The 23,377-nt window shown below is 33.6% G+C and overlaps 1 protein-coding gene across 2 annotated transcripts in view; it reads left to right on the top strand.

The window, feature by feature from the left end:
- The window catches only part of SCN2A (sodium voltage-gated channel alpha subunit 2), an 85,846-nt gene extending 62,693 nt beyond the window's left edge, over positions 1-23,153 (top strand). For both annotated transcript variants that reach the window (XM_011358295.1, XM_011358304.2), the window contains exons 19-27: positions 810-964; positions 2,524-2,697; positions 6,424-6,546; positions 8,844-9,125; positions 10,412-10,465; positions 13,138-13,275; positions 13,640-13,744; positions 17,696-17,966; positions 19,505-23,153. In XM_011358295.1, the coding sequence (XP_011356597.1) occupies positions 810-964; positions 2,524-2,697; positions 6,424-6,546; positions 8,844-9,125; positions 10,412-10,465; positions 13,138-13,275; positions 13,640-13,744; positions 17,696-17,966; positions 19,505-20,700 (2,498 nt within the window). In that variant the 3' untranslated portion in view covers positions 20,701-23,153. The remainder of the gene's footprint in view (positions 1-809; positions 965-2,523; positions 2,698-6,423; positions 6,547-8,843; positions 9,126-10,411; positions 10,466-13,137; positions 13,276-13,639; positions 13,745-17,695; positions 17,967-19,504) is intronic.
- The last annotated feature ends 224 nt before the right edge of the window (positions 23,154-23,377 follow it).

Below are 23,377 nucleotides of genomic sequence, written 5' to 3'. Positions count from 1 at the left end.
ATTCTTACACATCCTTCAAAGTCTAACCTCAAATCCATTTCCTCCATAAAGCTCAATATCAAATTAATCTCTGCCAAATATCAAATTGAGCTCTCACAATACCTTATTTATTTTGTGATAATTGTTGCTTTTTATAACTATGGAATCTGTGGGTAAATCACCCTGCTTAAAATGAACATTCTTTTTAGAATAAGTCTATGTTTTACACATTCTAGTATTACAATTTGTCCCATAGATTTCTTAAATACAGTAGGTATTTAATAAATATTTGTTAACAAGCTTCAGATCTAGTAGTCCACAAATTACACAGAGGTGCATATTACATTATCGATGATAATAGCCAGAATTAAAACAACACAAATATTCAGTGATTGGAGTGGTTAAGTCTAGTATTCTTATCTAGAAAAGTATAGTGAAAACTTTCAAATTCTATTTACTTATAATAAAAAAGAAAATGCTATACCATTAAGGTGAACTAAGTAAAATTCAAATATACATAATGTCCATATATGAATGGGATCACACTCATATGAATAGGGTGGAAATATCAACTTTGGTGATTTTAATTTTTTCTTTTTCCATAATGTTATAATGTAATATAAACCATTGCAATGGTCTCTTAAACAAAAAAAATATTGAATGAATGATTAAAAATATAGAGATGATTTCTATTTCTATAAAGGAAGCCATCATAAAAAAATAAAGTCATTTACAGTATATCAGGTAATAGTGTAGATGAATCTCCCACCAACTTAAATGTACATAATCAAACAGTAATTTTTTTCTTTACTTACTTTGATATATTTTAGACTGTGTACGGAAGTTTAAGTGTTGTCAGATAAGCATAGAAGAAGGCAAAGGAAAACTCTGGTGGAACTTGAGGAAAACTTGCTATAAAATAGTGGAGCATAACTGGTTCGAAACCTTCATTGTCTTCATGATTCTCCTCAGCAGTGGAGCACTGGTAGGTGACATATGATCTGCTCCTTTACCTTACCTGAAACCCTTTGCCTTTCCCCTCAATAAACCTCCTGCATCATGTTTTTACAATAAATTGTTTGTGAGGATGAGAGACATTGTGTGATATGTTTAGCACAGTTGTTAGTGGCTCAGTAAATAGCAAATTATATTGTTATGGAATTGGCCTCAGATTAAATTAAACTTAGAACAGTGTAGTTTTTATAATATTTAAAAAGGATCTTTGACTTTCAGTCATCAGAGACAGTTCGTATTAAGAATAATTATGTAGACATGATATGGAATTATCAGCTAAATATACTACTTAACATAAACTCCACTGCTGCAGGGAACTCACCTGTCTCATTCATGCTGATTCAAGAGTGCCAACCATAGTGAATGGTAAATAGCAGACTAACATAATTACTGACTAGTAGCAAAGTGAAAGCATTACAAACTTACTGTCTGATTTCATTCAAAGGAATGGTCAATTTGGTCAAAATATCGATTTATATAATGAAAACGGTGTGACCCATTTTCCCATTTGGTACACCCATGGTAGCATTTCTTTTATTTTTTCAATTAGTCAGTGGTGTTTGGTAAATTGATTTCAACATGAGGATTATGGCATTGTGTCTGGAGGCCTCTAAGCCCACCTCTGATTTGACTAAGAATCCTGCATCCTTCTACGTACTCAGAGCAAAGAGGGTCAGCCCTGTGTTTTAATGCCAAGTAGAAAGGGAGCTGTGAAGTCTCGTCAGTGACTAGTGTCCTTGTTGTAGGAGCTCTTGGTTCTCAGTTACAGCCAGTCAGAGCTCACCAGAGTGCACCATCCAGCACCATGGCTGGCTTCTTGGAAGCTTCCCCCTTCAGCTATAAATTGAGCTGAAAAGTATTTAGGGCCGTATGTTAAGCCCTGCATAAAAACACTCTTTTTATTCCACAAGTCCCAAGGGTTGTGCAGATGAGTACCCCCACCCATCCTAAAGAACTCTGCAAAATAATGGCAGAGAGAGCTTCCAGACATATACTCACACACATGGCCAGGTTGTGTGAGGGGCAGAGAGAGAGACAGAGAGACAGAGAGACAGAGAGACAGAGGGAGGGAGAGGGAGGAGAAGGGGTAGGGGAGGGAGAAGAAGAGGGAGAAATTATAATCCCGTTTCCTTCCCCAGGCTAAAGGGGCTCCTTGCCTTATATGTATACCTTACTGAGAGGGTACATTCCAGTAACTCTGCTCTGAACAAATTAGATATAATTATTGATGAATTTCTGCTTTCTGCTGTTGAGGGAAGCAGCTGACAGTCCAAAATTTTAAGCTCTTTTGAAGTACCCTGATAGCAAAATTTTAAAATTATTTGAATTTATTGTTTGACTGAAATGCCAAATCAGCAACCATTTGCATACATGTAAATGTATAACAAAATACAGGTATGGGAAACACAAAGACTTTCCAGCCTTAAGCACCTGAGAAGAGGCTTGCAGCATGTTTTTTACTAATAAGCTATCAATTAGAAACAGTTTAAGACAATGAAATTTAATGGGATTTTTTTTTTTCATTTACAGGCCTTTGAAGATATATATATTGAGCAGCGAAAAACCATTAAAACAATGTTAGAATATGCTGACAAAGTTTTCACTTATATATTCATCCTGGAAATGCTTCTCAAGTGGGTGGCATATGGTTTTCAAATGTATTTTACCAATGCCTGGTGCTGGCTAGATTTTCTGATTGTCGATGTGAGTATTCTGCACTTTCTTATATCATTCATTTGGCCTATGATGATATGTGCTAGTCCTCGAAATGGTTCCTGGAACATAGTAGGCACTTCTTAATTACTGTCTGTGTGGGCCCAAATATAAATGATGATTCCCATTTTCCCAATGAGAAGATGCCCCAAACCATATCTTTTTGGCCAATTTAAGTGCGTATACTTTCATAGATGAAACAGCCAAACGCTGTGTTGTAATTATTGATTTAGTTTCAAATTAATATTTAAAATCTTGTTATACAAAATAACATATTAATATAGAAGTTTTCTTTTTTCATTCTCACCTTTCACAGAATAACTGTATTTAAATTCTTCACAAGCATCTTTGATGTTAGCATCTTTGTCATCACCAGAGATCTGTTGAGAAGTGTTTGTCCCACATGTGGATTACTAATTACAAAGAAATTTGAAAGTCTGAATAGCAAGAGATACTTCTTGGCCGTGAAAACAGCTTAGCCATGGAGAAATTATTTAAAAGTTTTATGAAAATACATTGGTGTTGAAAGTAAATAAGATGGAATACCAGAATATAAGAGGCTTTAAAAATTTGAATATGAGGTTGCTTCCTGATTTCTGAGTGAGAATTTTGAGGAAAGTCTCCCTTTTTATTCACAAATGTAAGACCTTAACTGAACAACAACAACAAAAATTTAATTATTTTATTAGTTTGGAGATTTACTTCTTAAATGCCTTTTAAATTAGTAGTTCATTCAGAGTGGATAGAATGAAACAAAAACCTTTTGTCTAGAAAAGACTAGGGGAGCTGTGGGAACAGGGAATGGGGAGGGGGGAAGGGACAGGATGATGCTCACCATCTACATGGAGGAGGAGGACACTGGAATTTCCACAGAAAAAGCACAGGAAAGCGCAATGTGGTTCATAGTGCATTTTAAAGATAATATTCTGTTTATTGTAATAATTTGAGACATATTTTGATATATAAAATTTACATATCATGCTAGCAAAGACAAAAGTAACCTTTTTCAGAGAAAATTTTTTTTTACAGTTGCAGGTGAAAAAGAAAAAACTTTTAATTCAATATGAGCATTCTAATCACCAAATAGAGGGAACAATTTATAACAGACAAAGAGAGTTTTTTTAATTTAAGAGAGAAAAATACTTTTGTTTTTATTTTTTTCTTAATCTGCCTAAAGCAAATCTACTATTAAATATAACATATATAAACACATGCAAAATTATATCAAAAGTGTCTAGTAATAAAATAACATAATAAATAATACTTAAAACCATGTATAATACTTAAAACCAAAAAAATACCAAGACTATAACCATTCTTTTATTGGTATAATGAGATTATAGATGGTATTTTTTCTTTTCTTTATTTTCTGTATGTGGTTATGATACATTGGTATATTTCTAATAAAAATATCTTCCATTTAATATAGATATGTAATAATAAAGGTATTAAGTCAACGCTACCTGAAAATAAATTCCTAAGAAAAATCTAGTTGTCTTACAGCTGGTATTCAAATTACCTAGCATATTCTGATATTTACCTTCTTAAGATTTAAGAAAACTATTATAATATATTAAACTAATACTTTGCTTTAGTTTTTTTGCACTTTTTTATTCAAAAAATATATTTATTGAACATTATTTTGTTTTTGAAGAGACTAATATGAATGTCATTTTTTCTGGGGTTATGGGAACTTACAGTTGACTAGTAAAAACAAATGTGTATACAAGTCAAAGATGACATTTGTATTAGAAGTACCATTCACTTCACTGAGGGAGGAGGAGAGGCCTTCATGAGGGCAATATAGTGTGAGCTACAGTTTGAGAGATGAAAATGTCATCAGGTACAGATGAGGACAAGTACACCAAAGCATTCAGACACTGATGCATGCCAAAGGGGCCTGTTCAAGAAACAGTGCCACAGAGTGAGGGAAAGCATCCTGTAATTGGATGATAAGATAAGAAAGGTAACTTGGCAAAAAGTTTGAAGAACCTGAGATGCCATCCAAAGAGATTTAGATATATGATTTAGTAAAAAAGAAGCCATTGAAGATTTTCTATGGAAAGTGACAAGAAAAGCTCACTCTTTCAGGGAGAGAAATTCAGTGAAGTTATGAACAATGGAATAAAGGGGGATTATTTAGAGGCCAAAAGACCATTTAGGAGATTGCTCCAGAAAGATGAAAAGTACTAGATATATCTCCTTTTCATATTTAACTACACAAGTCACATAAAATTGGGTATTTTACCATTTCTTTTATTTAGCTAATAAATATTTCCCCTGTCCAGAAGTTTTTTTATTCTAACTTTTATCTTCCATCCTTTAATTTATCCTATCTCTTTGGTTCTGTCTTCAGATAATATAAAGTACTATTCCTCATATTTATTTTTTATGCGAGGCAATTGCAAGGACTTTGTCAGCTTACAATCCCTTATTTTTTTTTATTTTCATACGTCTACAGACCTAAGACCTAGGTGGTCTCCTATCCAAGTACTAACCAGGCCCGACCCTGCTTAGCTTCCGAGATCGGAGGGGATCAGGCTTGTTCAGGGTTTCATGGCCGTAGACCTTATATTTTATATACAGAAAATATGCACAATGGGTAATTCAGTAACTTTATTTGTCAATTATCTGTAAAGAGGAGACTAACAAAGCCTAAAAATTTAGATTTTAAGAGAAATATATAAACCACTTAAGATACATTTTTATAGCTTTTTTCCAAATTTAGATATTTTGCTATTTCAGATTATATGTGCAAAATTAGTTTGAACAGCTTAAATTAGTTTTGTTGTAAAAATTGTTTCATTTATTTTTATTAAAAAACATAGTTTTCAAATATCCATTAATATCCTACTCCTAAAACCTATATTACACATATATTTTCATTTATCTGCTTTTGAAATTCAGGTGCACGTTAGGAGAAAATATTTTTTCTTAGCTTATACAGTTTTAATGAGTTTTCTATTTATTTTCAGAGGAATTAGATATTTCAATGCCACCTATGACAGTTAATTTTTTCTTTTTTAGCTGTTTTAAAATTTTTTATCAACTACATTAGCATAAATGATTAAAGAAAACTTGTTCTGGCAATTTTTAATTAGTTATACTAAAATCTCAACTTTTTAAAAGTTATTTATTTAATTTGATCTAATGATTTCATATCCTCACATTGAAATTTACGGAAAGACAAAGCCACTGTTTAGAGGCCTAGATCTTTTTGAATGTGTTTATGTTCAGATTCACCCGTGGTTTGCATAGTTTACTTGTTTATTTATACTGTTTTAATTTCCCTTTCAGGTCTGCTAAATTATATAAGAAATGATAAAATTTTAAAGATCTGTAAATGAAGATTGCATATCTGTGTCCTTTTCCTTTCTTTACATTTAATTGTTTTAAATGTTCTTGTCAAGAATCTTGCAAAGAGAACATATATAGCTTCCGCTTTTTCATAAGTTTATGGCAGTGGTTCTCAAAGTGTGCTTTACAGACCAGTATCAGACTCACCTGGGAACTTGAAGAAATGCAAATTCTCAGGCCCCACCCCAAACCTACTGAATCAGACTCCGCCTCCAGGGATCTGTGTTTTCAACAAGCCCTTTGGATGATTTTGATACTGACTAGAGTTTGAGAACTACTGGCTTATTGCATAGAGCAAGATTGAACTGTGTAAGCTTTTTTGTCTCTAAGTAAGAAAATTGTGTTGCTTTTTCTGTATAGGTCTCATTGGTTAGCTTAACTGCAAATGCCTTGGGTTACTCAGAACTTGGTGCCATCAAATCCCTCAGAACACTAAGAGCTCTGAGGCCATTGAGAGCCTTATCCCGGTTTGAAGGAATGAGGGTAAGACCAAATGCTTTAGAGTTTATTGGAATTATAATTAAGAACAGACTGACATTTTGTACCTTAGAAATGACAAATCCATGGAGAATTTGTCTTCTACATTCCTATTGACGTAACCAGTCAATCAGTGATGTTTGTCAGATGGCCATAAACTTGACATTGTTGGAGACACTCACAGAATATAATGCCTGAGTGATTGCTTCTCGCTAGATTTTTCACTCTGTGGGAAATCTTTATCATGTTGTGTAGGCTTCTGATGTGCGTCAAGATTAATTATGTTCATTTCATTTATAAACGTACAGGAAATCCCATTCACTGTAATTTAAAACCACCAGCTCATTTCTCATCATTTCATCATTGCTCTATATGATGTGTTTTGAGCCTTTCAGAGTCCAAATCTGGCCTTTTAGCTTTCAAACAGAGGCTGAGATGGCTAAGAAGTAGGTCAACTGTGGAAATATAACACTCATTTAGAAAGGTGGCACAAAGGAACAGGGAGGAATTCGTGCTGTCATTTGTCATCCCCTGGGGCACAAAACCTGAGACCACATACTGTCAGCACTGAGGAAATGATGTTGCCCTATCTCAGTGGATTTAGCTATTTAAAAAAGAACTTGTAAAATGATGCTTTTTGTGATATTTGAAAATGATTACTTAGGACCATTGTTGCAAACACAATCAGAAATGAATGGTGTGTGTAGGTGTGTGTGCCTGTGTGTTTGTGTGTGCATAGTTGCATAGAAAGGAACTGTTAACCTTTAAATTCTTTTCACTTGAACAATGTAAAATTACTAATTTTGCAGTAGTAGCATTTATTTTTAAGAATGAAATCAAACTTTCAGTACTAGAATAATTTTCGTATTTTCCATATCAAATTCGCATATATAAGAACCTTAATTCCTTGTCCTTCCATAGATTTGACTCTCTTAGAAAATACATGTATTATTTCTTTGCTATTCAGCTTTTTAAAAAATTATAACTGTATCAACCAATGTCTGCTCACATTTGTGTAGTAGAGCATTCCTTCTCGTGAACTTAAAAATTAAATGTCAAGTCTAAGTACTTCTGAATTATCAAAGAAAGTTGAAATTCCAGTAGTAACTTAACACTGTAATAAGTTCTTTAAAACTTACTTACGTTTAAAAATATATTGCAGTATTATCCTTTACTAAATAGGCTCCAGGTGCTAATTTGCAAATGAATTGTGCCTTTTTCCAGTATTCATTTGGCACTGTTGCTGTAAGATATTTGTACTCATATATTTCTATGTGTGCATTTATTTATATATATTTTTTTCTCATGAGGGATTTCAAGAAGGCTAATGCGTATTTCTTTTACTTTACATGTCTATTGTTGATAGTGTATTTCTGATGTAGTTTAGGTGTGTATGTTTGTACAGAACAAGATACTTAGCTAAATATTTACTTGAGGGATAATTAAGAAAGGTACTGAAAAAGTTTTCTCAAAAGCCATGTTTAAAAAGTTTTCTTAAAAGCTGTAAATAACAAAGGCATCAAGTGAAACCCTTTTGATTCAACTTGTAATGTTTAAGATACAGCTACCCATAGTCAAGCCTATGTTTTGATTATTAGAATCTCTCATTTTGTAATTTGAGAATTTTCTTCTGAAAGGGATTTTCAAAGGAGGATCTTTAGGCCCAAAAGTGCACAGCTAATTTTTGATATGAACTGGAATACTGATCTCCTGATTTCCAAACCTTTTCTCCTCATTACATGTTCAATCTCCATGCTATGATCTCTTTGCTCCAGAGTTTTTATAGGTAGGGTAACAGTATACTACATTGCTTGGGAGAGTCCTGGCTTACACTTGCTTCTCAGAATAATTATTATTAGTGTTCCCTTTCCCCTTGAACATTGACCTTCAATTGTTCTCTTTTACTCTCAAATTTTGGATATTAAATGTTATGGTTTGCATGATTTTAAAAATCGTGATATTCACATGTGACCTTACTTCTGTAGTCATGTCACTGTTTGTACTTTCAATTACTCTTTGCATTTATAATTAATTCTATTATTTGATGAAAGTTTGTTACATCTATGGCCTTACCTCTTGATGAAGCATTCTATAATTTAAGATTTAATTTATACTATTTTTAGTATAATTAAAATTTTTAGTTGGAGCTACCAGATGCTATTTTCTGCCCAATATTTAATTTTAAGAACAGATTATTATTTTTTTTTTATAGTTTGACTTTGTTCTTTTACAGTTAAAAATAGGTAAAAATAAATATTCATTGTTGACTTTTCACCTACTTTTCCTTCTCATTTTTGTGCCAGGTTGTTGTCAATGCCCTTTTAGGAGCTATTCCATCCATAATGAATGTACTTCTGGTTTGTCTGATCTTTTGGCTAATATTCAGTATCATGGGAGTTAATCTCTTTGCTGGCAAGTTTTATCATTGTATCAACTATACCACTGGAGAAATGTTTGATGTAAGCGTGGTCAACAACTACAGCGAATGTAGAGCCCTCATAGAAAACAATCAGACTGCCAGGTGGAAAAATGTGAAAGTAAACTTTGATAATGTAGGACTTGGATATCTTTCTCTGCTTCAAGTGGTAAGTGACCACTTTATTATTCTCTGTGATGTATTATTAAAATGAATCTAAAATTCTTCTTTATATTTGCAAATACTTCCTCAGGCTCATCTGCCTAGATTCTTCTTCAATCATTGGTGAGCTATCTTTTCTTCACCAGTTAAAAGTATACAGCTCCGCAAAGTTTAAAATCTCCCAAACTATGTGTTAGACCCCCGCACCAGTCCTTTGTTATTAAGATTTCTATGTAGGTTCCCATTGTTTTCCCCCATCCCTACTCTGAGCAAAGTAGAGACACTGGCTCCCTGGCGGAGTTGGAAAGGTGTGTGGGGGAGTAATAGATTTCTGTACTCTTTCTCAAGTACCAGAGAGTATGGATATCCTTGACAAGTCTCTGCTCACCCAACCTTTCCCACCGTCATAACTGAAACTTCCCTTTTTACCCATCACACAGACTGCTGTCTCATTCTCATCTTCCTGCCTGCTGCTTGAACACTTTCAGATTAGAAGATTGCTTTCTTGCAAATGAAAACCTTCCTATCAAGTGTATTATGTCTGCTATCAATTCATATAAAATTAATTCAACTTCTCAACTAAAATTCATTCAATTTCTCGCTCTAAGGCATGTCCACATGCTCCCTAAGATGATCCGCTGACAACAATACCCAACACTATATATCTATTAGAGAAAAGGATGAACCCTGTAGAACTAAGGAACTGAAAAAAAATGTATAACACTTTTGTTGTCAGGATTACAATCATGTCCAGAAACACGAAAAGAACAAATATTTAAAAGAGTAAATGGCATTTGAATATAGTGTTTGTTTTCAGATTAGGAAACTGTTTCTTCTTATAGAAGAAGCATGATTCATGACTGGTGATAAGACTATTCAGAAAAAAATACATATGAAAGAAAGCATTAAGATCAAACAATGCACTATATTTTTCAACTTTTCTGATGCTAGTCCTACACACATAAAATTATTTCATCAAATTTTATGTTATGTTCTTATATGAACATCAGAGTCTAAAGTTAATAACTGCTCATTAAAGCAGTTATTAAGTCTTGATTAAAACTATCAAGATTTATTTATAGATATTAAAGATGCATATAACAATGTTATAGAAGAATATAAAGTTGCAGTATTTTCAAAGCATATATTATAAAACTTTGCCCAAAGAGTTTAGATATTAACCCCAAATTATTCCTCTTTGGAATGAATCTTGGTTGATCTGATACTTAATTTCTTTTCTAAAATTATAATTTATAGGGAGAAAATAAATTAAATGATATGACTTTTTTACAGGCCACATTTAAGGGATGGATGGATATCATGTATGCAGCTGTCGATTCACGAAATGTAAGTCCATTTAGAGGGAAAACTGCTTAATTTGATCCAGTGAATATTTGTGCAGTGTTGTATTTTAGTGATAATGTCAATAAAATAAAACTATGGTCAATTTATAGAGCACATATCTATTACAAAAATGAAATATTCAACCTTATTTATTCCAAAATTTGATTTCAATATTTTTCTCTACTCACTGTAAACCTTTTAACATGTTTTCTAGTATCTAGCATGACACCCAGCACTTAAAAATCTGTTGACTGTATTTGCAAAATGAGACATTTTATTTTTGGCTGTAATAGTTACAGCCATTTGTACATTAGAAGCCCTCATAAGAACTTTTTTCTATCTGTCACAGGTTTCCTTAAGGTTTTGATCTTCCCTTGTAATAGAAAGGATCCAGCAAATGGTGGGAAAAAACAAACAAAACAAAACAAATAAAAACTTAATAGTGTTTCTCTCTGGGAAGTGAGATTTTTGTAGTTGAAGAAAGGGGCTTTGACAATCTACCCTATATACATCAGTACTTTTGAAATTTTTTGTACAATTTTCATTAATTTCTTACTATATAGCAATGAGGGAAGAAATCATATTTTGGAAAAAAAATTTGTCTTGTGGTGTATTGCTGGGGCATAGTAATAAATTCATAATGTTATTTCCCTAGCTCCAACGACCAGGTGTAACTCAGGAAGAATTCCTGAGGTTTGTTTGTTCACCTTAGCAATAAAAAAGAGGGCACAGGAGCTAAAAGCCCTGCATTGTATCTCTGTAAGTACTATCAGGAACCCCACTTACGGGTTTTTTAAAATAATAATAATTATTTCTTACTATTCACTATGCTAAGGACTTTCTTACCTTATCTCATTTAATCCAAAATAACAACCTATTGTGAAGTTGACTGTTAATTCCATTTTACCATGGAAGCAAAGAGGCTTAATGTGTCCATTGGTGGAACATGTTTTTAAACTCTGACCACCAACGGTGGGCTCATAACCACTTTCTACAGCAGTTTCCTGCCTATTTGATTACTTCATTTAAAGTTCTCTCTCCCATTTTTTTATCAATAACCTACATGACATGCAACTGATTTTCAGTTTCTTCCTTAATATACTGTCTGCTACATAACTTCTCTGCATTCAAGCACATTACAAAAGACAGAACCCAGTTACTTACTAAAATTATGAAACGTTGTTCGCTCTTACTCTCATTAATCAACAGAGAAATGCAAATTTAAAACACAATGAGATATCACCTACACACCTACTTGATTGGGAGTATTAAAAAGTTTAACAATATCAAGTGCTGCCAAGGATAAACAGCTGTAAAAATATATACTTTGCTAGTGGAGAAAAAGTGAATAAATATTCCTTTTAAAAAGTTAGAAATTATCACATTATTTAACAAAGTTCAAAATAGTCTTTAACCTTGCACTTCCATTTTTAGCTATATCCTGCAGAAACTTATGCACGCGTATAAGAGAATCTATATACAAGAATGAACATTTTTTTGCACTAGCAAAATACTGTAAACAACTCAAAAGTAATAGAAATAGACAAGTAATTGAATATTATACAGTAATGAAAATTGTATGTAAACATACATAACAAACAGACAAATCTTAAAAATAGAGTTCTAAAAAATATGTCTGATAGACAAAGTGTAAACACAATTAACCATATTTTTCAAGAATCCATACTTAGGTGTTCACTCTAAAGAAAAAGCAAGAAAAGAATTACCGTAAAAGTCAAGGATAATGATTACCTTTAGCAAAAATGGTAGACTTTATGTTTAGGAAGGATACACCAAGGGTTTCTGAGGTCTTGACAATGTCCTGATTTGTGAAATTAACTTTATAACAATTTATTACATTTTACACTTATATGCTGTGCACTTTTGTGTATGTATTGTATTTAATTTTAAAATGTTTAAAAATATCATTTTTATATTACTTTCTACTACACACACACATAAAGGAAATAAAAGTCTCATCAAAGAATAGGCATTTTTATAATATTTCTGATATTTTCTACTTTATCCTATTTCATTAGAAAAAAAAATACCATATTGTCCATTACGCTCTAAATTGATTTCATGACACAATGGATTATTACCTGCATCCATTGCTGGTTAACTGAATTGGTTAGAACCAGATCCTGTCAGACCTGTTCAATAGATTACACCCAAAGCACAAACCAAGTGTCACATCTTTTTTGATAAAAAGTGTACTAGACAAGAGCGATTATCATTGTTATAGAACCAGTGTCTAAGGCCTACTTAGTAGGATGAATCAGTATGAATGAATCAAGCACTGTTTTAAGCACTTTTCACATATTAATATATTTAACCTTCCCAACTACCAGAGGAGGTTTAGGTTTTATTATTTCCAATTTACAGATAAGGGAACTGAGTCACAGAGAGTAAATTTTAAAGGTTTTAATAAAAAGTAGTGCAACTCTAACATCTTTACTGTAGGAAGAGGAAATCCTCATTTTGCATGTCCTATTGGGGTCTTTGCTTATAAAGTGCATCCATAATCTTATAAAGTGCATCCATAAGACATTTATTGGGTCAAATTAATTGTATTCCCAGTGATTGATACGTGCTTTCAGAATTGAAAATTCACTAATATCCTTTTTATGAAACAAGTATCAGGTCTAATAGTTATCATTCTCCATATTTTGTAGGTAGAATTACAACCCAAGTATGAAGACAATCTGTACATGTATCTTTATTTTGTCATCTTTATTATTTTTGGTTCGTTCTTTACTCTGAATCTTTTCATTGGTGTCATCATAGATAACTTCAACCAACAGAAAAAGAAGATAAGTATACTTAAACTTCATCTTGCTCTAAAATGTGAACTGAACATGTCACACTGTTTCCTTTTTACTCCAAAATGCAATCGCCAAAAAGAAAGAATTATGAAATTCATAAATTATTTTAAGATACTTAATCAGCTATAAGTTTTTAACTAATTGACAATTCAGATAGCATGTATTGATATTTCCAGTATAGAAATCTGACTGACTAAAATGCATAATTTATGTATTGAATATGTGCATCTCTGTAAATATAGATATAATTAGCAACATTAGAATGTGGGGCCAATTTTCACACAATTACTAATGTGGATTTTATAGCTAGCAAAGAACATTATTTTAACAAATTTTGTTTTCATTTCTTTACTTTGGAGGTCAAGACATTTTTATGACAGAAGAACAGAAGAAATACTATAATGCAATGAAAAAACTAGGTTCAAAGAAACCACAAAAACCCATACCTCGACCAGCTGTAAGAATAACATACTTTCATCATCAGTAAAAGCTATGTTATCTATTATTTCATGGCCCAAATTTCTAGATACTAGTATTTTTGTGAATTTGCAAAACAAAGTGTTACCTTAACAATATAAGTTAAAATTTCAAACATATGTAAAAATAAGTAAAAATTTCAAACATATGCCGATAGTATTACATAGGCTTGATGTCATTAAGGAGCTTCTGATAATGTAGGGGAGAAAACATAACCATACATATATAGTGTTGAAATATTGAATATTCTCAGAATGTAGTGGGAACAGATTGGAATAATTGGTAAATCTCAGCTATGCCCCATTTTCTGTCCAGCTCTTCAGATTGAGTGGAATCAATGAAACAAGATACAGGTTTTGCTTTTTTTGGTTTTAAAAAAATCTTTTTTATCCTTCTAGCATCTTCTCCTTAAATCAGATAGCATGGTTCTTTTATGACTTTTTATGGCTATTCCAATTGTATATTTGCCAGTTGCTCTGGTTCTCTTCGCTTGCTGCAGGGAATCATTGTCAGGAAAGTTCCCAAGTTCTTCTGTCACTTCTGAAGGAATACCTCAGATACTAAATTTCAGAACTCCTCCTCTGAGGTATGCATGGTACAAGGCAACCAGTCTTCTCCAGGAATCAAGACTCTATGAATTGATTAGTAACAGTATGAAACTGACCTTGCCATCTTTGAGCCAAAAGTTCAAAAAAAGTAGATAGCTATATTGGATAAAACATAAGGAGTATACAGTTTGAGCCTAGTCTTTGAGAAATAATACAATTTGAATGGATGAGAAGGAAAGCAGAATATATTTTCTGTAAGAGAAACTGTATACTCCAAAGCCATGGAAATAAATATTTCAGTTGAGAATAGTGACATATTTGAATTAGTAAATAGTAAGCACAAAGTTTTCTGGGTTAAATGAGTCAAGATTACCACTCTGAGTCTGAAAATAATTGCAGTATATTAAAAATGCAATATAGTTAAAAGAACAGCATGATAATGTGAAAAAAAAGAAATTTTAGAGAATGGTATGAAAGGATGTTAAACACAAAATAACACTGGGCCTTAGACAAGAAGATGAGTTCATAATATGGGGTCATGCAATAGGACTGGAAGACAGGAAATAAATGAGCCAATAAGGAAACTCAATGGGATGAGGCAGCTATAAATATATAGGAAAAGGAGAACATGTAGATAATGAAGAATCTAAAACAGTTGATGTTTTGTGAAATTTAATTTATGGTTCCACGAATATAAATGAAAGTCTTGTAAATTCATCTGGAAATACAGATTTAGCTCCTATAAAATGTCAGACTGAGATAAGGATTTTAGGGTCGTTGGACAGAATTCAATTGAGCTCTGAAGCATAGGTTCATTTTTGAAAAATAGAATAGACAGAAAAAGAAAAGTGCTGAGCATGAAACCTTAGGCACTTCATCATACAGGAAGAGGTAAATCAATGAAGGAATGAGATTAATCAATAAGGCAGTATATATAAAAAGACATATAATTAAGAAAACTTTCTAAAAAAGCTGTTTAATTACATCAAATGACATATAGATATATCTAAATAGGGGTAGGGATGCATGGGAAATGATCAGTACATTTAGCTAGAATATGATTGATGACAACTTGGCAAATTAGGAAATAATCTGGTAAAATCCATTTATCAGGTCGTTCATTAAGAACATACTATGCTAAGCATTTGGAATTAAATATTGAACAACATAGAGTCTATTTGGTGCAGCAAATAACAATCCAGTAGTCACACCAATAGAAATATCCAAGAAAGAATATATTTGGCCATGAGAGCTAATAAGGGGGAGGGAGCTGATTAATAGGAAATTTAGGGACACATTCACTGAAGTGCTACATAAGTTGAGGATTGAAGAATGAGAAAGTGTCAGCAGAAGGGGAATGCAAATGGGAAGGCCCTGAGGTAAGAAGGCCAGTAAGGCTGGAGTGCAGAGAGTTAAGGTTTATTTGGGACATGTTGAGAATGATGAAGTTAGGATGAAGCAGACTTTTCTGGGCTTTGTAGGCCATGCTTAAGAGTTATCTTTGTCCTTACAGCAATACCAAACCATTGAAGGGGACCTGATTATTTTGAGTTTTGTGAAGATCACCAGTACTGACAGTGACAGTGGCTTCACATTGTAGACTTGTTTTGGAGCTATTTCAGAGATGATAGGTACCCTGAACCAGAGTGGTATGGAGATAAATAAAAGTGGGTAGATGTGTGAGCTATCACAGGAATGAAATTAAAAGGCTTATCTACAAATTAAATATGAGAATTGAAGAAGGGAGCAACAAATATGACTCAGGAGTTTCTGCCTTATGCAGCTGGATAAATAGTGGTATCATGCATGAAGTAGGAAGATGAATTGAGAGATTTGGAGATGCAAGTTTGCAGAATTTGATAATCTAAAATGGAGGGACTGCATGGTGCTTTATATTGATCATATTGCTAATATGAAAATAAAGACCAAGTTTCTGCTTTTAAGCAATCTCAAACCTAATGTACTCTCGGTGCTGTATTTGAGAGAAAAATGACACTGCTCTGTCCTCACACAAGTGGGAGACAAAATTAAAGTTAAATGAGTAAAGCATTTGCAATACACTGTCATCAGTATTGTGACAAATGCAACCACAAAGGTTTCGGAGAGCACAGTGCTTAAAAATTAAAACTAAGTTAAAATGCACCAGACAGAAGGAGTGGCAGAAGTCTGTTTTAGACAGAGGAGACAGATAAACAGATAAAAATATATGATAGAAGAGTGGTAGGAAATGTCAGAAAGATAGAAATAAGGAGAATATAACCAGACTTGGAAAAAGAAACTGCAGTCAACAAGAAGTAAGAAGGAAGGGTTTGGAACAGGAATTAAATGCATTTATTAGGTTGAAAGAGGTCTTGGAAGGACAGACCCAACTGAAGCAATAGAAGTCCAATCCAGCAGGCCAAATATGTACTCAGAGCAAACTATAACAAACAAGTGGTTTGAATTTCAGTAGGATGTAATGGATGCCTCTCACTGGAAAAATATCAGAACACTAGTATGGAGAATACAGACCTATGAACATGTCAATCTGAGAAAGCTGACTATGAAGTATAAAGGTAGCAGAACATCAGTCAGTCATCCTAGTTGACAAGGTGGAGAAGGACAGTCTAGCAGAACTCAGTCAAGGTGTATGCTCTCGAGCACCTGAAATGCCAAGCAGATATGGGCAAACCAGAACAAAACATGGTCCAGTTAGCAGAACTGGGTTACAGGATGAGGACTTCATTTCATAAACAAGATACAGGGCCTAGCAGTGCTTGGAAATACAGTCCAAATTGAATAGGGCAAAGGTGGAAAATCTGAATTGAGAACTATAACTTTTTAAAGATAATTTTATTCTTATAGAAGAGTTACCCCGTATAATCTTCGCCCAACTTTCCCTTGTTTTATCATCTTACATAACCTTAGATCAGTTATCAAAACTAAAAAATTAACCTAGGTACAATGCCATTAGAGAATATGAAGGCAGAAACTAAGGGGGAAAAAAAACGTTACAGAAAAAGCTGTAGAAGTATTTATTAGTTCTTCAAAGTTGATTTTGATGCCTATCCCCAACTCATGGAATAACAAAGACTTACTGTAGTGGCAAATATTTACTAACTAACCATCGTACACATGATGATGTTCTAGGCACTGAGAACATAATAGGTGATTCTTAACATAAAGTCAGTTTATAAAACCTGATATCATTAACAGTATAATAAAACTAATACATTTGAAAAGAGTTGGATATTTCAACAGACCAAATTTTCTTTCAAGTATAAAACAAACATGGTGTGTTTTTATAAAAGCTGCATTTTCATATTTCTGTGTTAAAATCAAATAAGTTGAACCTGGTTTTTTTGCCAGTTTCTAAACAAACTTTTACATATTCTTTGTTCCAGAATAAATTCCAAGGGATGGTCTTTGATTTCGTAACCAAACAAGTTTTTGATATCAGCATCATGATCCTCATCTGCCTCAACATGGTCACCATGATGGTGGAAACTGATGACCAGAGTCAAGAAATGACAAACATTCTGTACTGGATTAATCTGGTGTTTATTGTTTTGTTCACTGGAGAGTGTGTGCTGAAACTAATCTCTCTTCGTTATTACTATTTCACCATTGGATGGAATATTTTTGATTTTGTGGTGGTCATTCTCTCTATTGTAGGTAAGAAGAGGTGATCTTACCCAATTATGGAAGTTAGTAGTAAAAAAGTATGTTCTAAACTTTGAAAGTGTTTTTTACTAATCATTATTATTCATCCAGAAATTTCAAATAAAAATCTAACAGTTCATTCTTCAGCTTGTTTTTTCTCTAATTGCATGCTGTGCATGGAATGATGTGTAAAAAAAATAATTTCTGCTTTTATTTATCATCTTGTCTTATTTTAGAAGACAATGACTGCAAGTTTGTCATAATACTCCTGTTCTCAGTCATACTGCTGTTGTATAGACAAGTATAGACAAGTATTGTCTATACAACAGCAGTATGCAAGTATTGCTTTATGCACATACACATATAAATCACAGAAAGTAGTCAATAGTCCATGAATGAGAACTCCTTGATAATTGCAATAATGCACATGTGTTTATATATTAGTCACATGCATATAAGCTTCATGCTATCTTTTAGTTCAGTTTTCTATGGTTTATAATATTCTTCTTAAGTAAACATTTGTTTAAAAATCCAAAACAGATTTATTATCATCAGTACATATTAAGTGTTTATGTATAGGTTTATATATTAAATGTTTATATATTAATGAGGTGTTGGAAGTAAATATAACAGATTAAAGACAATGTTCTGCCTATTTGAAGAAAGAACATATACATAGAAAAATAACATTTCACTCTTTATACACTGGTAAATAGAACTTTGAAACAATATCCCATTCCATTTAATACTCACAAAAGTGCTATGCAGTTGTCATATAGTGATTAAAAGATGAGACTTAGGGGTCATACAGACCTGGCCTGGGGCTGCCCTATTTTTTCTACTTACCAGCTCTGTGACCAATGGCAGGTTACCTCGCCTCTCCAGTCCCTGGTTTTCCAAGTAATATTTCTGAAAAGTGTCATCTTGAGAAATAAATGAGATTATGTGAATAAATGCACTTTAGCACTGTGCCTAGCACAAAGAAAAGTAAATGTTAAGTTTAACAACAATAACAACCACAAGGGATTATCACCATTTAGTGATATGTAAAATCAAGGGCCAGGATTCAGACCCAGGTATGTCGGTCTCTAAAGCTTGGATTTTCCCCTGTACATCATTCTACTACCTCCCAAATAAAATGGATCACAGCCACCTCGGAAGAATAAGAACCTTCATATTCCTTATTCAAAACCACATACCTTATCCATTAGTTCTTATGCAAATACCAGGACTAGTATTTTAATATACTTTGTGACATCTCAAGGCCTTCAGTGGTTGACTCTTTCTTTTGATAGATGTTTTTCTTGAACTAGGAAAAATAGTTATTAACACCTTCAGTTAGTAAAATGGTGTTAACGTTATAACACCAAAGACACCAGTTTCATTGTGCTAAACAAATATTGCAGATCATTTGTGTATGTTATATGAGCGTGTATGTACCTGTATAAATGTAGGTGTATACGTAATTCTCATGTCCACATTTTGTAAAACTAGTTAGTGTTTATCTTAGCTTAACAATGTTTTTGTTGTCATCTCTTGGTTTTCCACAGGTATGTTTCTGGCTGAGCTGATAGAAAAATACTTTGTGTCCCCTACCTTGTTCCGCGTGATCCGTCTTGCCAGGATCGGCCGAATCCTACGTCTGATCAAAGGGGCAAAAGGGATCCGCACGCTGCTCTTTGCCCTGATGATGTCCCTTCCCGCCTTGTTTAACATCGGCCTCCTGCTCTTCCTGGTCATGTTCATCTACGCCATCTTTGGAATGTCGAACTTTGCCTATGTTAAGAGGGAAGTTGGAATTGATGACATGTTCAACTTTGAAACTTTTGGCAACAGCATGATCTGCCTGTTCCAGATTACCACCTCTGCTGGCTGGGATGGTTTGCTGGCACCTATTCTTAATAGTGGACCACCTGACTGTGACCCTGAAAAAGACCACCCTGGAAGCTCAGTTAAAGGAGACTGTGGGAACCCATCTGTTGGGATTTTCTTTTTTGTCAGTTACATCATCATATCATTTCTGGTTGTGGTGAACATGTACATCGCTGTCATCCTGGAGAACTTCAGTGTTGCTACTGAAGAAAGTGCAGAGCCCCTGAGTGAAGATGACTTTGAGATGTTCTACGAGGTTTGGGAGAAGTTTGATCCCGATGCCACCCAGTTTATAGAGTTCTCCAAGCTCTCTGATTTTGCAGCTGCCCTGGACCCTCCTCTTCTCATAGCAAAACCAAACAAAGTCCAGCTCATTGCCATGGATCTGCCCATGGTCAGTGGAGACCGGATCCACTGCCTCGACATTTTATTTGCCTTTACAAAGCGTGTTTTGGGTGAAAGTGGGGAGATGGATGCCCTTCGAATACAGATGGAAGAGCGATTCATGGCATCGAACCCCTCCAAAGTCTCCTATGAGCCCATCACAACCACTTTGAAACGCAAACAAGAGGAGGTGTCTGCTATCGTTATCCAGAGGGCTTATAGACGCTACCTCTTGAAGCAAAAAGTTAAAAAGGTTTCATCTATATATAAGAAAGACAAAGGCAAAGAAGGTGATGGAACACCTATCAAAGAAGATATCCTCATTGATAAACTAAATGAGAATTCAACTCCAGAGAAAACCGATGTGACACCTTCCACCACTTCTCCACCTTCGTATGATAGTGTGACCAAACCGGAAAAAGAAAAATTTGAAAAAGACAAATCAGAAAAGGAAGACAAAGGGAAAGATATCAGGGAAAGTAAAAAGTAAAAAAGAAAGAATATTTCATTCTGCGATCAATTGTTTACAGCCTGTGATGGTGATGTATTAGTGTCAACAGGATTCCCACAGGAGGTCAATGCCAAACTGACTGTTTTTATAAATGTATACTTAAGGTCAGTGCCTATAACGAGACAGGGACCTCTGGTCAGCAAACTGGGACTCAATAAGCCAGAAAAACAGCATTGACAGGAGGTTTCTGTTTTCACAACCAGCTGACACTGCTGAAGAGCAGAGATGTAATGGCTACTCAGACTATAGGAACCAATTTAAAAGGGGGAGGGAAGTTAAATTTTTATGTAACTTCAATACGTGACACTTGATAATAGTAATTGTCACCACTGTTTATGTTTAACTGCCACATCTGCCATATTTTTACAAAATGTATGCTGTGAATTTATCACTTTTTGTTTTAATTCACAGGTTGTTTACTATTATATGTGACTATTTTTGTAAATGGGTTTATGTTTGGGGAGAGGGTTTAAAGGTAAGGAATATTTACATTTCTCTATTGTATAACTGGATATATTTTAAATGAAGGCATGCTGCACTTCTCATTCACACATAAAAAAAACACCACAAGGAAGAGTTTACTTCTTGTTTCAAGATGTTTTTAGATTTTTGAGGTGCTTAAATAGCTATTCATGTTTTTAAGGTGTCTCATTCAGAAAAATTTTAATGTGCCTGTAAATGTTCCATAGAATTCACAAGCATTAAAGAATTGTTTTATTTTTACATAATTCATTATACGTACATGTATATATGTATATATGTATATGTGCGTGTATATACATATATATGTATACACACACACCATTACACAGTCATTCAGAGTCCCGGCAGCATGACTATAACATTTTTGATAAGTGTCCTTTGGCATAAAATAAAAATGTTCTATCAATCCTTTCTAAGAACCTGAATTGACCAAAAAGCATCCTCCACCACCACTTTATAAAGTTGATTCTGCTTTTTCCTGCAGTATTGTTTAGCCATCTTCTGCTCTTGGTAAGGTTGACATTGTATATGCCAACTTAAAAACTAAAAGTCTGCTTTGTAAATAGTAATTTTACCCAGTGGTGCATGTTTGAGCAAACAAAAATGATGACTTAAGCACAGTATTTATTGCATCAAATATGTACCACAGTAAGTATAGTTTGCAAGCTTTCAACAGGTAATATGATGTAATTGGTTCCATTATAGTTTGAAGCTGTCACTGCTGCATGTTTTTCTCGCCTATGCTGCTGTATCTTCCTCCTTCCACTGTTCAGAAGTCTGACGTGGGAAGCCATATGTCAGTGGTACAGTGAAACCAGATCTACCACGACCTCATTCTTCATGTCATTAAGCAATAGGTTGCAGCAAAGAAGAGCTTCTTGCTTTTTATTCTTCCACTCTTAATTGAACATTCTATGGTTAAAAAGCCCAACTGTACAAACATGTTGCAAGCTGCTTAAATCTGTTGAAAATATATGGTTAGAGTTTTCTAAGGAAATATAAATACTGTAAAAAGTTCATTTTATTTTATTTTTCAGCCTTTCGTACATAAAATGAGAAATTAAAAGTATCTTCAGGTTGATGTCACAGTCACTATTGTTAGTTTCTATTCCTAGCACTTTTAAATTAAAGCACTTACAAAATAAGAAACGAAGACTAAGATGCAGTGTAGGTTCCTGCTTTTTTATTAGTACGGTAAATTTTGCACACATTTCAATGTGAAACAAATCTCAGATTGGTCCAACATTTATTTGCTTTCAAATAGTAATGCCTTATCATCGAAAGCAGCTTCAGGAAAGATCAGTTGATACTCTTGGCATTGCTTGAATCAGATGTTTTCCCCTAGTCTTCATATTGAGTAAATCGTCAGTCTTTTCCAGTGTTTGTTTATACAGATAGATCTTACTCTTATTGACCCACATGGAATTAGAACTGTATCAGATATGGTATAGGATCTAAGCTTCCCCCCGCCCCACAAAACCAGGTAGTGAATTATATTAACAGTTGCAGCAAAACATTTTGTGTTTCTTTCACAAGCAACATTAAATGTAGATTCTTTATACTAAAGCTATTGACTTGTAGTGTGTTGGTGAAATGCATGCAGGAAAATGCTATTACCATAAAGAACGGCAAACCACATTACAATCAAGCCAAAAGAATAAAGGTTTTGCTTTTGTTTTTGGATTTAATTGTTCTGTCTTTGTTTCTATCTTTGAAATGCCATTTAAAGGTAAATTTCTATCATGTAAAAATGATCTATCAAAAAAAACAAATGTAAAGAATACACATGAAATATAGTAATTCATCCTTAAATTTTTTCATGGAATGGAAAGTAATTAAAAAGAGTGTACTGGATATCTAATTTTATTATTGGCCAAAAACCTAGATATGATATTGGGTAGAGTAGTGGAAAGTTACAAAAATTAATAAAAAATTGACTAACATTTTAAGTTGTGCATCCTTTCTCCTTCCCGTCTACCTACTGTTTTCTTTTGTTTTTCTTTTTCATTTTAGCTCCTTCCCTATGTATTCTTGATCTACTCTTCTGTATACTTTTCGATCCTTTCTTTTGCCTCTCAGTATTTTTTATTCAGGATAGTCTCATTGTTTCTTTTCTGTTCACCAAATTTCTTGTTTCATGCAATCTGGAGATAATAGATTTGTATACTTAGGA

Source organism: Pteropus vampyrus, unplaced genomic scaffold, assembly GCF_000151845.1.
Source record: "Pteropus vampyrus isolate Shadow unplaced genomic scaffold, Pvam_2.0 Scaffold2, whole genome shotgun sequence".
Taxonomy (NCBI): Eukaryota; Metazoa; Chordata; class Mammalia; order Chiroptera; family Pteropodidae; genus Pteropus; species Pteropus vampyrus.
The sequence above is the reverse complement of the archived record's forward strand: the minus strand, read 5'-3'. Positions and strand labels throughout refer to the sequence as shown.